Source organism: Suillus subalutaceus (genome assembly GCF_016647625.1).
Source record: "Suillus subalutaceus strain FC151 chromosome Unknown DFJ58scaffold_60, whole genome shotgun sequence".
NCBI classification, from domain to species: Eukaryota; Fungi; Basidiomycota; class Agaricomycetes; order Boletales; family Suillaceae; genus Suillus; species Suillus subalutaceus.
The window spans coordinates 179,050-193,089 of record NW_024540309.1 but is presented as its reverse complement, the minus strand read 5'-3'; the positions used below and the strand labels follow the sequence as shown (position 1 = coordinate 193,089).

The 14,040-nt window shown below is 48.9% G+C and overlaps 5 protein-coding genes across 5 annotated transcripts; 1 reads left to right on the top strand and 4 right to left on the bottom strand.

Moving 5' to 3' along the window:
* Window positions 1-1,601: 1,601 nt before the first annotated feature.
* Window positions 1,602-3,584, bottom strand: DFJ58DRAFT_412238 (uncharacterized protein). The gene is made up of 8 exons (XM_041380277.1): window positions 3,174-3,584; window positions 3,048-3,121; window positions 2,926-2,997; window positions 2,830-2,877; window positions 2,715-2,779; window positions 2,602-2,661; window positions 2,306-2,551; window positions 1,602-2,246 (listed from the first exon to the last, which is right to left on the bottom strand). The coding sequence occupies exons 1-8, from the start codon at window positions 3,378-3,380 to the stop codon at window positions 1,816-1,818; spliced, it is 1,203 nt and encodes a 400-aa protein (XP_041243413.1). The 5' UTR covers window positions 3,381-3,584; the 3' UTR covers window positions 1,602-1,815.
* Window positions 3,585-3,993: 409 nt separating this feature from the next.
* DFJ58DRAFT_791160 (uncharacterized protein) lies at window positions 3,994-5,040 on the bottom strand. The gene is made up of 4 exons (XM_041390304.1): window positions 5,018-5,040; window positions 4,903-4,967; window positions 4,790-4,849; window positions 3,994-4,739 (listed from the first exon to the last, which is right to left on the bottom strand). The coding sequence occupies exons 2-4, from the start codon at window positions 4,946-4,948 to the stop codon at window positions 4,282-4,284; spliced, it is 564 nt and encodes a 187-aa protein (XP_041243412.1). The 5' UTR covers window positions 4,949-4,967; window positions 5,018-5,040; the 3' UTR covers window positions 3,994-4,281.
* A 73-nt stretch (window positions 5,041-5,113) lies between these two features.
* On the bottom strand, window positions 5,114-5,896 carry DFJ58DRAFT_791157 (uncharacterized protein). The gene is made up of 3 exons (XM_041390303.1): window positions 5,868-5,896; window positions 5,235-5,809; window positions 5,114-5,185 (listed from the first exon to the last, which is right to left on the bottom strand). Exon 2 carries the CDS (start codon window positions 5,565-5,567, stop codon window positions 5,331-5,333), a length of 237 nt encoding a protein of 78 aa, XP_041243411.1. The 5' UTR covers window positions 5,568-5,809; window positions 5,868-5,896; the 3' UTR covers window positions 5,114-5,185; window positions 5,235-5,330.
* A 315-nt stretch (window positions 5,897-6,211) lies between these two features.
* On the bottom strand, window positions 6,212-8,273 carry DFJ58DRAFT_791151 (uncharacterized protein). The gene is made up of 7 exons (XM_041390302.1): window positions 7,747-8,273; window positions 7,619-7,694; window positions 7,498-7,569; window positions 7,397-7,447; window positions 7,282-7,346; window positions 7,169-7,228; window positions 6,212-7,118 (listed from the first exon to the last, which is right to left on the bottom strand). Exons 1-7 carry the CDS (start codon window positions 7,946-7,948, stop codon window positions 6,649-6,651), a joined length of 996 nt encoding a protein of 331 aa, XP_041243410.1. The 5' UTR covers window positions 7,949-8,273; the 3' UTR covers window positions 6,212-6,648.
* Window positions 8,274-8,522: 249 nt separating this feature from the next.
* Window positions 8,523-10,534, top strand: DFJ58DRAFT_412083 (uncharacterized protein). The gene is made up of 7 exons (XM_041380276.1): window positions 8,523-8,899; window positions 8,952-9,024; window positions 9,087-9,155; window positions 9,205-9,252; window positions 9,314-9,387; window positions 9,441-9,500; window positions 9,549-10,534. The coding sequence occupies exons 1-7, from the start codon at window positions 8,806-8,808 to the stop codon at window positions 10,448-10,450; spliced, it is 1,320 nt and encodes a 439-aa protein (XP_041243409.1). The 5' UTR covers window positions 8,523-8,805; the 3' UTR covers window positions 10,451-10,534.
* The last annotated feature ends 3,506 nt before the right edge of the window (window positions 10,535-14,040 follow it).

Below are 14,040 nucleotides of genomic sequence, written 5' to 3'. Positions count from 1 at the left end.
CTATTCAACCCAAGTTAGGTTTCTCTTGGTCTGCCCGCCTCGTACTCATTGTTTGGCACGGCTTACAGACTTAATTGCTGCCCAGAAGAATTTCATCCTTTTTGACAGCTCTTCCAACGCTATTTTCCAACTTTGTCCAACCTATTCGTCAATATTAATTCATTTTGCACTATTTAAGCGCAAACTTGAGTCAGGAAGAACTCGGGCCATCTGTATCTGTGTAATGTACTGCAACGCATACTCGAGTCAGGTGAAATCAAGTTGGACGTAAGTCATATATCCACGCACCGAATCATCTTGATTGTTACTAGATACCCTTAGTATTGAGACGCTGATGCTGATAGGTTACCCGATTCTACCACTACCTTTACGACTACATCGCGATAGATTATTAATGCAGTCTTATCCTCGTGCCGTTCAAATCCGCGGAGGGCGTAATCTTGTCAGCATCGACAAGTGACGCAGAACATCTCCTAGCCTAAGTAATCGAGTCTGCTTCGCAAGTAGAAATCAAGGAGATGATGCTCGACAAACAATGATCTGGCAGCGGTTTTAACACTATGAATCTTTAGTTCCAGACACGTTCATCGAAGATAGGTTCCGGTCATTACGTTGGGCATGACGACGTTTTAGATGACGACGAAGCAGCAAGACCGATCTGAGGGCGAAATCGGCCACAGATCAAAATTTTATCTGCAGTGTGTGTCCAATTGCGATCCTACAGTAAAAGTTTGATTCTTCCCAGGGACTCCCTATTCAACCCTGGAGGCCTCAAGCACATAGGATCTTCAGAGCGATCGTTTTTGCCTTCGACCTCCCTCTCAATCCCTTTCCACCTTCCTTTCGGCGCATACACATGTGGCTTCGGGGTTGGAAGTCGGTCAAAAGATTCCCCTCCGCAAACTACGATATAACGGCGGCCTCCTCAGTCTGCAAGGTTCTTCCCACCGCGAAGCTTTCTCTGTCGCCATACAGCCTGGTAGTACCGTTACGTGTATTAAGAACTCACTCAACGGACTTTTCGATAATATGTACGTATGTAATGATCTAGTTTCCCCTACATAGGCAGACCAAATAGAAGGACGGCAGTCATTTCTTCTTTATTATGGGAATAATCGGCAGCACATGGGCCTCGTGCCGCGCATACATACATGCATTATTTTCGATTTTTAAATTTCCTACGGAATACATTACAAGCACGTCCAATCGTGCAAGTACTTGCAAGAAGAACTCGTTTCCTCTTGCAATTGGTATCTCACTTAAGAGGTAATTTGCTGATCATGCTTCTCCTGCGGCACGCCTCCATGTTCGAGACCCAAGTCCAAGTTCATTACGGAGGCGTGGCTCCTCATATGTGTATGTGAATATTCGAATCTTGCCAAGTTATTGCAGCAGAAGCTAGCGGACTGTTCTGCCACTCATAATTATGCGAGCTCTAGGCCTTTGCGGCTTTTACTGTTTCTTGAGGAGGATCTTTGTTTTTACCATTAGGCGTCAGCTAGGTAGCAATATCAATCGGTGTGACAATCTTTGCACCGGTTAGTAGCCTGATTCTGGAACCTCATGGCACTTGAGACTTTGAATCTGACGAGCCTACCGAGGGAGCATCGTCACCTTCTGTCGATTCATCATGTAAACTCGTGGTAAGGAGGCCTAGGGGTACACTGGTTTATAAACTTCTGATCTTCAAGTTAGCGCCTTCACATCCGGGGAATTGGAAACTGAAAATGGTGTGGAGTAGGTATGAAATTCAAATTGTGAGTCTCTAGAAGAGAACGAAAGAATGTCAGAAGCATGTCCACATCTCATGATAATTCAAAATATTGTATTTAATAACGACGGAAGTTCATGTCTCGCGAGATGATGGGAACAGCGGGATATACGAAATATTGATAGGACGCGCGGAGACAGAGAGAAACTCCGTGACCCCGCTTTGCCTATATTTTGCGCATCAGAGTAAGAGATGAATAAAGATTGCGAATGACGGGACTGGCCCAGAGACGATAAGTCCACATTACAGTACATCTTGCGTGTCTGATCCAAGGCCAGAAACACGTTACTCAAACCATTGGTATGGCTTCGGAGGGCTGCCCGCTGCGTGTGGTGTGGAGAGACGTACCCGTCCGCGGTGGAGGTGAGAGTGAACCTTGCAGAGAGGGGTAAGCCATCTGGGGCTGTGGAGAGTACACAGTCCCATCTTGCGACGGAGCCAAGGACTGCCCATACAGCACAGGAGAGCCGTACGACTGAGAAAAGTCGGATGAATCGGACGGAAAACGATCATTTGTCATGCGAGTTGCCGCACCATCGCCTCTGTCTATGAATGGCTGCCGGTTGATGACAGAGCCGTAAGCTCCTTTCTTGTACACGTGGCGTCTGTACACTAGATAGGCGCCAACGGCAAGAAGCGAGAGAGCAGCCAAGGCTCCAATGGTACCGCCCACTATCGCACCCATGTCAGTTGATTTTGAGCTTGAACTTGAACTGCTGGATGAGCTTGAGCTTGAACCGCTAGATGACGATGAGGCGCTCGGGGTTACATCGGAAGGATCTGGGGCAGATCAACATCGGTGATGAAGAAACGAAAACAAACTAACATACTCGCTTGATAAGTAGCGTTTGCTTGCATGATATTGAAAGTCGCAGATGTCCATGTTGTCGCTAAAAAAACTCGTCAGTCGGCATCGCATGTTCTGAAGATGAAACCAACTCACGATTAGTAGTAGCCCAGTAAGGTATGGAAGCATTTCCACCAAGCATATATCCAGAAGGGAAAAATCTGTAAGATATTGTGAGCGCAGCTCAACAAATAATGAAACCTGAACAAACATCTGTGTCCACGATTGGTTGGTGCATCCGGATGCCCATTGAGCCCATCTATTTAATCATTAGTGTTTCCCAAAGAATACAAGATGGATGACTTGCTCCCAGACAGCAGAATCATTATTGCCTTGACATATAGTGCACGCCATCATAAGATTATATGACGACCAAGAACTGCTCTAATATCAGAATAACCAGAGACGGAGTTATCACCCCCTACTGACCAATAACATGGATTTGCGGTCGAAGAATTTGGCAAGGAGTACGAATAACCGTTCATCAGGACTGGTTGGTCATAGTCTTAGAGCGCGCACATGAGTTTATAGCCAAGAAATAAGGAAAATCCACATGCTGTTGGTCCCAGAACATGCAGCCTCGACATAAGCGACAGTAAGACAAGGTGAGTCGCCCCAACCGTCGTTCATCCATGAGTATTCACTGGTGCAGTTGGCAGGTGAGACGACATTGCGCTTGACTGGATGCACTTGTACGGCCAAGATAGTCGAAATATATGGAATTATAGACACAACTAAATAGAAACCCGGGGACGTGACCATGGTGTGGGCTAAGACTCACTGTCAGAGGCAAGGAATATGGGTAAGCACGCGGGTTATCAGAATGAGTGCCACCACGCTCTTATCTCCACGTCCCAGCGCTCAGAAGAAGCATTGTGTCTGGTGACCTGGAGGGAACCATGGCATATGGACCGCATGACCGGACGCAAAGTTCTTGCCTGATGCAATCAAAGCGTTAGCGCTGAATATCATGATTGAGTTGTGAGATTGTTATCCATTTTCAACAAAAGTCCTAGGTTGAATGCAGTGTCAAACAAGTTCAAATTTGTAAATGGTCAACTTTCAAACCACTACGACGTCGACAAGATTGTTAACGAGTAATTGCATACGACGAATCCCTCTATATAATTAGTACCATGCCGTCAACGCTATGCAAGATATATACTTCGACTTGTCTTCAGAAATGGGCCATCTGTTTCAGATTGCGCCACAGGTTGATTTCATCAATGAATCATGATTCAGCGCCTGTAACGTGGCTACAATGCGGCTGTGGCTTTTATCACCCGACATCGCCGCCATGCTCAAAGTTGGACAAGTAGTATTAGCTTCGTCCCGTAAAACTCGAAAGGGTGGCTATGTCGTTTTGAACCGATCGGCGCTTGGATTGTGCCTTCACGTCTGCGGAGTTGCCAACTGGACAATTGCAAGGAGGCGTGCCCACATCCTACGTGATTTCAATCAGAATAACAACAACATAATGATATCACAACATCATAATAAGATAGCGGGAACGACGGCATAAATGACGTGTTGATAGAATGTCCCGATCCCCACCTTGCCTGTCACACAAAAATAAGTAAAATCGTAAGGAGATTGGTCAGAAGATAATAGGTATAAGGTACGGAATGCGGGCGCGTCCAGGTATAAAAAAAATACCCTACTGTTAAACCATTGGTATGATATCGGGACGTTGGTTGTTACTAGTGTAGACAGACATATCTGTCGGCGGAAGAGGTGAGAATGAACCTTGCAGAGATGGGTATGCAGTCTGAGGTTGTGAAGAATATATAATTTCATGCTGCTGCGATGGAAATACGGACTGCCCATACAATGCAAGAGGGCCCGACATGAGTGGAACGAGGTTGGATGTATCGGAGGGGATCCGGTTATGTGTGCCTGACGATGGCATAAAGGTCGTCCCTTGTTGGTTGACGGCAAAGGCACGAACTCCTTTCCTGTACACGTGGCGTTTGTACAGCAGATAGGCACCAATGACGAGAAACAAGAGTGCGGCTGCGCCTCCGATGGTACCGCCAGCTATCGCACCCACGTCAGTTGATTTTGAGCTTGAATTTGAATCGCTAGATGATGATGAGGCGCTCGGGGTGACGCTAGAAGAATCTGGACCAGATCAACAACAGTAATGGAGAGATAGAATCAACCCAACACACTCGCTTGATAAGTAGCGTTTGCTTGCATGATATTGAAAGTCTCAGATGTCCATGTTGTCGCTAAAAAAACTCGTCAGTCAGCATCGCATGTTCTGAAGACAAAACCAACTCACGATTAGTAATGGCCCAGTAAGGTATGGAAGCATTTCCACCAAGCATATATTCAGAAGGGAAATATCTGTAAGATATTGTGAGCTCAGCTCAATAAATCATGAAACGTGAACAAACTCCTGTGTCCATGATAGGGTGGTACATCCGGATGCCCATCCAGCCCATCTATTTAATCGTTAATGTTTCCCGAGGAACACAAAATAAATGACTTGCTCGTAGACAGCAGAATCATTATTGCCTTGACATATAGTGCACGCCATCATAAGATTATATGACGACCAAGAACTGCTCTAATATCAGAATAACCGGAGACGCAGTTATCACCCCCACTTACCAATAACATGCATTTCCATTCGAGGAATTTGGCAAGGTGTACGATTGGCCGTTGTTCAGGACTGGTTGGACATAGTCTTAGAGCGCACACATAAGTTTACAGCCAAGAAATAAGGACAATCCACATGCTGTTGGTCCCAGAACATGCAGCCTCGACATAAGCGGCAGTAAGACAAGGTGAGTTGCCCTGAGCGTTGTCCATCCATGAGTATTCACTAGCGCAGGTGGCAAGTGAGACGACAGTGCGCTTGACTGGATGAACTTGTACTGCCATGGTAGTCGAAACAATTGAAATCACAGACACAACTAGATAAAAACCCGAGGACGGGACCATGGTGTGGGCTAACACCTACCGTTAGAGGGCAAGGGTTATGGGCAAGTACGCGGATCATCCCAGCGCTCAGAATAAGCACTGTGTCTGGTGACCTGGAGGGAATCATGGCATATGGACCGTAAGACCGGACGCAATGTTCTTGCCTGATGAATCAAAGTGCCAGAGCCTAGCGCTGAGCGCGGAATATTGAGTCCGTGAGATTGGGAAACCATCCATTTTCAAACAAAGATAATACAGAACTCCTGCAGGATCGAATGGTGTCAAACAAGTTACTTGCTCGCTCGCCGAATACTAACTGACCTTCAAGTTGCGCTCTTACTCGACTGTCGAGCTGACTTTGAAACCAGTCTCTGTGACATGTCGTGAGTTACAGTGACATTTGCGTGACTGCCGACTTCTGTCACGGTGGCCTATATATTAGGCCTTAGGATGCCGTCCGGCGTCAACGCATATATACTTCGACTTGTCTTCAGAAATGACATCTGTATCTATTTCAGATTGCGCCACAGGTTGATGAATCGGCGGCCCGCCCTAGGCCTCATGACTCAACGCTCGTGTGGCTACAACGCAGCGGTGGCTTTACTTTTATTACCCTACAACTCAGTTTGTCGCCGCCATGTATCAGCCCACTCAAATTTTTGAAGATCGGTAAGAAAAAATATATATTATTATTAGCCTTCGTCCTGTATAATTCGGAAGGGTGGCTATGTCGCTTTTAACCGATGCTTTTGGATTGTGTGTGAAGTTGCCAACTGGACGAGTTGGGTCTCAGAGGAAGGGAACGAAGGCATGTCAGAAATATGCCCACATCCCACGCGATGTAAATCAGAACATTGTTATTCTGTAACAAACAACAGCATCATGATTTATCATAACATCACGGGAACGACGGCATAAATATGACATCCTGATAGAATGCGATGTAGTAAATTCCATAATTTCCCGGATCCCCGCCTTGCCTGTCATAGAAAAATAAATAAAATCGTAAGGAGATTGGCCAGGAGATCATAGGTATAAAGTTCCGAATGCGGGCGCGTCCGACATGTCAAGGTATAAGGAGCTTGTAAGAAACGCCCTACTGTTAAACCATTGGTATAACATTGGAACGTTGGCCGTTACTAGTATATGTGGTGTAGACGGACATATCTGTCGGCGGAGGAGGTGAGACTGAACCTTGCAGAGATGGGTATGCAGTCTGAGGTTGTGGAGAATATGCAATCTCATGCTGCGACGGAGATACGGGCTGCCCATACAATGCAAGAGGGCCCGACATTGATGGTGCAAAGTTGGATGTGTCAGAAGGGAAACGGCTATGTGTGCTTGACATAAAGGTCGTCCCTTGTTGGTTGATGGCAGAAGCATGTACTTTCCTGTATAGGTGGCGTCTGTATAGGAAATAGGCAGCAATAGCGAGAAGCAAGAGTGCGGCTGCGCCTCCGATGGCACCGCCAACTATCGCACCCACGTCAGTTGATTTTGAGCTTGAACTGCTAGATGATGGGCTTGATCCGCTAGATGACGATGAGACGCTCGGGGTCACGTAGGAAGCATCTGGGGCAGATCAACATCGGTGATGAAGAAACGAAAACAAACTAACATACTCGCTTGATAAGTAGCGTTTGCTTGCATGATATTGAAAGTTGCAGATGGCCATGCTGTCGCTAAAAAAACTCGTCAGTCAGCATCGCATGTTCTGAAGACAAAACCAACTCACGATTAGTAATGGCCCAGTAAGGTATGGAAGCATTTCCACCAAGCACATATCCAGAAGGGAAATATCTGTAAGATATTGTGAGCGCAGCTCAACAGATCGTGAAACCTGAACAAACTCCTGTGTCCATGATGAGTTGGCGGTGCATCCGTTTGCCCATTGAGGCCATCTATTTAGTCATATTAATGTTTCCCGAAGCATACAATATGGATGACTTGCTCCCAGATAGCAGAATTATTATTGTTTTGACATATAGTGCACGCCATCATAAGATTATAGGACGACCAAGAACTGCTCTAATATCAGAATAACCGGAGACGCAGTTATTACCCCCACTCACCAGTAACATGCATTTGCGGTCGAAGAATTTGGCAAGGAGTACGAATAGCCGTTCTGAAGGATTGGTTGGTCATAGTCTTAGAGCGCGCACATGAGTTTATAGCCAAGAAATAAGGAAAATCCACATGCTGTTGGTCCCAGAACATGCAGCCTCGACATAAGCGACAGTAAGACAAGGTGAGTCGCCCTGGCCGTCGTCCATCCATGAGTATTCACTAGTGCAGGTGGCAGGTGAGATGACATTGCGCTTGACTGGATGCACTTGCACGGCCAAGATGGTCGAAATATATGGAATTATAGACACAAAACGATAGAAACACAAGGACACCATGTTGGAGGAGTAGGCTAGGATGCACTAGGGGATGTGGGGAACTTATCCGAGTCGTTAGGTCAGGGCTCGTCTCAGGCTTGTCTGGTGACCTGCCATGCCGATGTCTGTGCGCGTGGACCGGAACCGCAGGGAACCGCATGAGCGCGACTGCTTCAAGTGTACACGTGGGAGTACTCTCAGGCTTGTCATGGTCGACGGTCGTAATCTTCAAGCTTCAGCGCTAGCCCGCAACCGAGGTCACTCGATAATGAAGTAGTTATATGGCAATTCCGTAGGGAACACACACAGTATACATATCCGTTGTCAAAGATGAGTTCGGAAATGCATCTGGAAGCTGCATCCGAATTGTTTCAGGTTGTGCGCGTATTACTAGTACTACTATCATTACGGCTATTATATCATTACCCGACTGCTCCCTCGCATCTGTCAACTCACTTTGACGCCAAGGAGTCAGGCCCATCTTCAAAGTTCGGTAGTAATCTTCAAACTTTCCCAGTTTGTAAAGACGGTGGTGCCCCTGGTTCATCTATTCCTATCATGGCCATTCGCATTATTACTAACTTAAGTTGGTCCACGGGGCTTCATTCCGAGAAGTGACAGTGTGCGCGCCTACTCTATCCAAGACCTCATGATGGTCCGCGTTTAGCCGTGCATATCTCCCAGCTTTCACCGGTCACCTCGCAGCTTGTGCCCTCCGTTCGCATTCGTCGTCACTGTTTTCTCTCCTGGTTCCATTCACTACCGCCAGCGGTCGGCTTACAGGTCATTGCTTCACTGCCATCTCGATCGCGTTTCTGGCTCTGTAACATCTTTCGCACAGCTTCTTCATAAGCTCTCTCAACCTCGCTAGCAGCAAAATGACATCATGTTCAGGTTGGTCCGTGAACACCCAGGGGACATCGCCATGTGACATAGCGTCGTCGGTGTACAAGTCATGCCCGAATAATACAAGTAGTAAGCCCTCATCTATACCTTTCGTTGTGATACGCCTGAGTCGCATCAGGTAATACCACCCTCCCTTCCTCTTCTGAAAACTCCTTCGTTCCCGTTACCTCAAATGCGACCCTATGCACTTGGTAAGTCATATTTGTGTAAAGTCGGCGTGATTTTTTAAAACGAGAATGGGCACTATGAACAGTTCCTGGGCAAGTTACAACTTGATAAGTGCCTGTACGTTTTGTGTCCCGGGCTCCCCCTCTTTGGTGAGGTAAGTCTCTTAGGTCCACTCGCAGTTCGCTGTAGTAAACTTGGCATAGTTGGGATGCATGGATAGAGAATTGCGGTGGATTGACGTCAACAACAACGTGAGTTTATATACGCCTGTTTTCTACTGATCTGGTTTGTTTACTTACGTATCTCTCAAAGATACTTTCCTTGGGATTCGGGAATAAGGCTCCCTTCTAACACCGCAATAATACCTTATTATGCGAGCTACAATCGTGAGTTCTGATAACAGGACCGCTGAGCTCCCTTATCATGAATGATCTTGCAGCTAGTAACTACCCCGATGGGACATTTAACGAGCCCGTTGCCTCTGGCATAAGCTCTGCGTGTAAGCTCATTCGACTATGTCAGTCAAATGCGCACTGACTTTTATTAGCAAACCCCAACTTGAATGGATCACCCCTTCCCAGCCCTTCGTCCTCTTCGGGTTCATCATCCAGTTCAGGGAATCCTGTTGGTCCGATTGTTGGAGGTGTCGTCGGGGGAACGGTTCTTCTGCTTCTGTTATGCGGCTTCTTCTGCTTCATTATTTGCCGGAAGCGCAGAAGAGCAGCGCAATTCCCGTCCAAGGCCACACCGCATACATGGAATGATCCACCCTTTGCTGTGGCGACCAACGACTCAACGACTCGCGCTCCCCTCGCACCGTCGGGATACCCTCAGACATCAGCTGCGATGTCTACCTCTCCTTACGCTATTCAGTCTAATCATATTCGCAACGTTCCTTCAGTAACGAGTCTCCATTCGCTCCACGTCGCTTCACCCACTTCCTCTGGGCATGCTATGCCTTTGTCCCCCCATATTACCTCTGTGTTATCACCCGTCAGCGATGCAGCCGATGTGATCACTCCATTCCTAGCCACCCAACCGTCAAGCCGACCAGGCACACCAGACAGAAAGAGCGCCCAAAACCACGGTGAACCTGCGCATGAGCGCGCCGCGTCACCGCAATCTCAAAGATCACGCATGAACCCGCCCCCTTATACCTCATCATCTCCCACGTCCTCAGACCATGCCCGCACTGGGTCCATCTCTTCCAGGAGGCTTTCTGTCTTGAGGCACTTCAGGCGGGAAGGCGGCTCAGGGGACACGACCATCAACTCGGTCATGGGCCAGAGGCCGACGCACTCCCCGAGAATGCGCTCTGGAACGAGTGCTGAGAGCGCCAGAAGTGACTCGACCACTAGGAGTGTGAGCGACAATGGTCGGAGTATGAGGACTGCCCTTGAACGCACTACAACGACGGCTGCTTCAAGTTCGCGTCGGCCTGCCGTGTAAAGAATATCTTTGTATTTGTTTCTTCTTCTTGGACTCTCGTTTATCTTCCATTGGGTGTAGACAATACGCGCGGTATCGAACTGTGATCGTATAGGTTTCGTCTATGTAGTAATGGGGTTTTCTGTGAAACGGCTCCCGGATGGGGTGCGGTGGTGAGAGCGTACCAAAATGGCCGCTACTGTCATCCGCATGACTACTTTGCAGGAGCAGGTGTACGCGTTGTGGGAAATGACAGCGCTAGCACCAATATATAATATTGTGCTGACTTGGAGTGCGGCCTCCACCCGCGTGCGTCTCGCGTGCCAGGGCGCGAATTTCAAGCCCACCGCTTCGCTATGCCTGCTAGAGGTCAATTACTATATTTTACTTTTGGAATAGTGTAAGGCTTGGTATGAGTTCGATGGGGAGCGAACAGAACGAGATAGATATGAGACGTGTTAGTAGGTAACACGAAGATAGGGACGAAGACGTTTAGAGGCGGGGACTTTCTGTGAGGCGTTTGGTCGTACTTGGAGCGGGGAATCAGCGCACAAGATTCTGCTGGATTTCGTTGTAGGTATGAGTGTACATGGGCGGTATATATACGTTTTCGAATACTTGACTAGACCGGAATGAGAATGAGGAGTATATGGTGAATGTCAAATTGAACGGCGTAGGCAAGGGGATTGTGGAGTCTGAGCACAAGGTAAAGTAATGAAAGAGAATGGAAAGAGATGTATCCGCATGACTCGGATGCGAAGAGTAACGCGGTGAGTCACGTGGACGACTTCGACCGTCCTTTGAGTTTGAATCTACGTGCCGACGACAATATTATATTGAAGTACATGATGTTCATCGGTTCACTGATGACAAACACGCGAGGCAGGAATCGTAGAAATCTAGAGAATCATGCCGCAAACACAGATCACACATGACCTAGTGCTGCAGCACTGAGCGCTGAGCACTGCCGACGTGATTCTGTCTGGCTGTGCATTGTCAATAGTGAAGCCGCACAGCACCCTCGTGTCCTCCTGCAAGCATCGGACGGCGAGCGCCTGCTCGTCCTTCAACTGCATTCCACAACCATCTAGCGAGCTTTCCATAGCAGAATAGATTGATTCCGTCCATCCCAACTTCATCACGCTTCGCACTCTCCATCAATTGACAGCTGGATCGTTCCGCGATTTTATCACGACTTACAATCTTTGATTCAAATCCTCGTACATCGTCCCTCCAGATAACTATCGCCCAGATTATTTTTAATCACACCCTTGAACCCAGCTAGTACTTTCAATTGGTTCATTGTACCTCGCATATCACAACCTTCGTCAATGAGTGACTATCAATGTCAGTACTTCCATCTCTTGTCTCTAGCATGCTCTCTGACCTCTTTGACAGTCCTTCAAGGAACTTGGGCGAAGCTGTTTGAGGTTGCTGTCAAGGGTGCTCAATATAATTCCCGTGAACGTCAGCCCCACCCAAAATGTCTGCAAGGAACCCGGGTGGATCTCCTCAAATACATCCACGGATTCCTGGACGACACAGAGAATAATCAGCTCGTTTGGCTGCATGGCACAGCAGGCGTCGGAAAATCTGCTGTTGCGTTCACAGTAGCTGAGAGGATGAGAGGTCTAAAAGTGACAGAAGAGACGAATGTCGAAAAGCGGCTAGCAGGGACATTCTTTTTCTCGCGCAAACACACAAAACGCTGCACGGCTGGATTTTTTTTTTGCGACACTTGTCTACCAGCTCGCCACCAATTTCCCCAGCATCCGGAAGGATGTGAACAGAACTATCCGGGACAATCCCGCTCTACTAGACCCAGACACACCTCTCTGCGACCAGATGGAGGCCCTCTTTCTGCAACCTCTCCGGTGGCTTCGACTCAGATTGCGCGGATGTCCGTCTTTGTCGTTTGTTGTCGATGCGCTTGATGAATGCACGTCTGAACCCGAGCTTACCGATCTCATCCTTTCCCTTGCACAGGCTCTTCGTGACCCTGATCTTCCCGTGACCCACATTCTGCTCACGAGTCGCTCAGAAACTCGTATCTCTAAAGCCTTTCAGAATGAAGAGGTGCGCCCGTTGGTGCGCGAGATACCCGTGAGAACTTCCGGGTCTGGGGAGAGTGGCATCATCTCTTTAGACGGCGTGGACGTTGCCAACGATATCTGTACTTTCTTGCGGCATTCCTTCAAAGAGCTGGAAAGTCGCCATCCCGATTTCCCGCAGCTATCGGAGGTTGACCTTGCGAAGCTGGCAAGCCGAGCTGGCAGACGTTTCATCGTGGCGTCTACGATGATGAAGTTTATTATCAACGATGAAGACAATGATCCCCGCGATCGGTTGCAGCTGATGCTCGAGCTCACGAGCTCGCTGCTGCCAGGAACGGATGTGTACAAGTTATACGACCATATCCTCTCCACGTGTCGCCGATCCTAAGCGGGCATACCTGCACTTGTCCCTCGTTGCCGCCCTCACAGACCCTCTATCCGTCTCGCAAATCTCAACACTTCTTGGCCCTGGTTTGGGCAAGGATGTGCAGACAACACTGATACAACTACGGTCTGTCATGGATATCCCTACAGACAGCACTCTCCCCGTGAATATCTATCACTCGTCCATTCGTGACTATGTTTCCGATCCCTCAAACTGCGGCCTCCCTCAAGTACGTGATATCGCATCACCCCACTCCCTACTCGCTAGTTCCGCTCTTCGCTTGATGATAAAAGAGATTCCAAAAAGCACGGCCCTCTTAGATGCGCTCTCAGAACTGAAGCAGCACAGCCAAGCTATGCAACCTGAGGACCCCCATAGGTTAAAAGACACATTAGCGTTCCTTGTTCGGCCACCAGAGCCACTGTCAGCTATCATCTGCATGCTGTGGCTTCGAGGAGATCGCACTTCACATTTAGACTCCTGGCTGGGGACTGTGGACGGGCGTGCCTGGCTGCAGATCCAGGCAGGACGAGGCTGGCTGCAGACCCAAGGGGGCCGAGACTGGCTGCAGACCCTGGGAGGACGCGACTGGCTGCAGACCCAGGCAGTACGAGACTGGCTGCAAACCCAGGGAGGACAAGACTGGCTGCAGACCCAGGGAGGGGACTGGCTGCGGACCCAGGGAGGACGAGACTGGCTGCAGACCCAGGCAGGGGAAGACTGGCTGCAGACCCAGGCAGGGGAAGACTGGCTGCAGACCCAGGCAGGGCAGGACTGGCTGCAGATCCACGGAGGACAAGACTGGCTGCAGACCCAGGGAGGGAAAGACTGGCTGCAGACCCGCGGAGCACGAGACTGGCTGCAGACCCAGGGAGGGAAAGACTGGCTGCAGACCCGCGGAGCACGAGACTGGCTACAGACCCACGGAGCACGAGACTGGCTGCAGACTCAGGGAGGTGAAGACTGGCTGCAGACCGAGGCAGGACGAGACTGGCCGCAGACCGAGGCAGGACGAGACCGAATGCAAACCTGGGAAACGCGAGACTGGCCGCAGACCCAGGCAGGACGAGACTGGCTGCGGTCCCAGGCAGGACGAGACTGGCTGCAGACCCAGGCAGGACGAATCTGGCTGCAGACCCTTGGAGGGGAAGACTGGCTACAGACTCAGGGAG

What these genes read in the sequence shown, in the direction of transcription:
- DFJ58DRAFT_412238 (XM_041380277.1), bottom strand. Translation starts at nt 3,380, where the DNA reads ATGGTCACGTCCCCGGGTTTCTATTTAGTTGTGTCTATAATTCCATAT. An exon ending in TTACTGGGCTACTACTAATC is followed by an intron (nt 2,662 to 2,714) that starts GTGAGTTGGTTT and finishes GAGTTTTTTTAG; the next exon opens with CGACAACATGGACATCTGCG. An exon ending in AAACGCTACTTATCAAGCGA is followed by an intron (nt 2,552 to 2,601) that starts GTATGTTAGTTT and finishes GATCTGCCCCAG; the next exon opens with ATCCTTCCGATGTAACCCCG.
- DFJ58DRAFT_791160 (XM_041390304.1), bottom strand. Translation starts at nt 4,948, where the DNA reads ATGCTTGGTGGAAATGCTTCCATACCTTACTGGGCCATTACTAATC. An exon ending in TTACTGGGCCATTACTAATC is followed by an intron (nt 4,850 to 4,902) that starts GTGAGTTGGTTT and finishes GAGTTTTTTTAG; the next exon opens with CGACAACATGGACATCTGAG. An exon ending in AAACGCTACTTATCAAGCGA is followed by an intron (nt 4,740 to 4,789) that starts GTGTGTTGGGTT and finishes GATCTGGTCCAG; the next exon opens with ATTCTTCTAGCGTCACCCCG.
- DFJ58DRAFT_791157 (XM_041390303.1), bottom strand. Translation starts at nt 5,567, where the DNA reads ATGGTCCCGTCCTCGGGTTTTTATCTAGTTGTGTCTGTGATTTCAATT.
- DFJ58DRAFT_791151 (XM_041390302.1), bottom strand. Translation starts at nt 7,948, where the DNA reads ATGGTGTCCTTGTGTTTCTATCGTTTTGTGTCTATAATTCCATATATT. An exon ending in AACTCATCATGGACACAGGA is followed by an intron (nt 7,347 to 7,396) that starts GTTTGTTCAGGT and finishes AATATCTTACAG; the next exon opens with ATATTTCCCTTCTGGATATG. An exon ending in TTACTGGGCCATTACTAATC is followed by an intron (nt 7,229 to 7,281) that starts GTGAGTTGGTTT and finishes GAGTTTTTTTAG; the next exon opens with CGACAGCATGGCCATCTGCA.
- DFJ58DRAFT_412083 (XM_041380276.1), top strand. Translation starts at nt 8,806, where the DNA reads ATGACATCATGTTCAGGTTGGTCCGTGAACACCCAGGGGACATCGCCA. An exon ending in AATGCGACCCTATGCACTTG is followed by an intron (nt 9,025 to 9,086) that starts GTAAGTCATATT and finishes CACTATGAACAG; the next exon opens with TTCCTGGGCAAGTTACAACT. An exon ending in TTATTATGCGAGCTACAATC is followed by an intron (nt 9,388 to 9,440) that starts GTGAGTTCTGAT and finishes ATGATCTTGCAG; the next exon opens with CTAGTAACTACCCCGATGGG.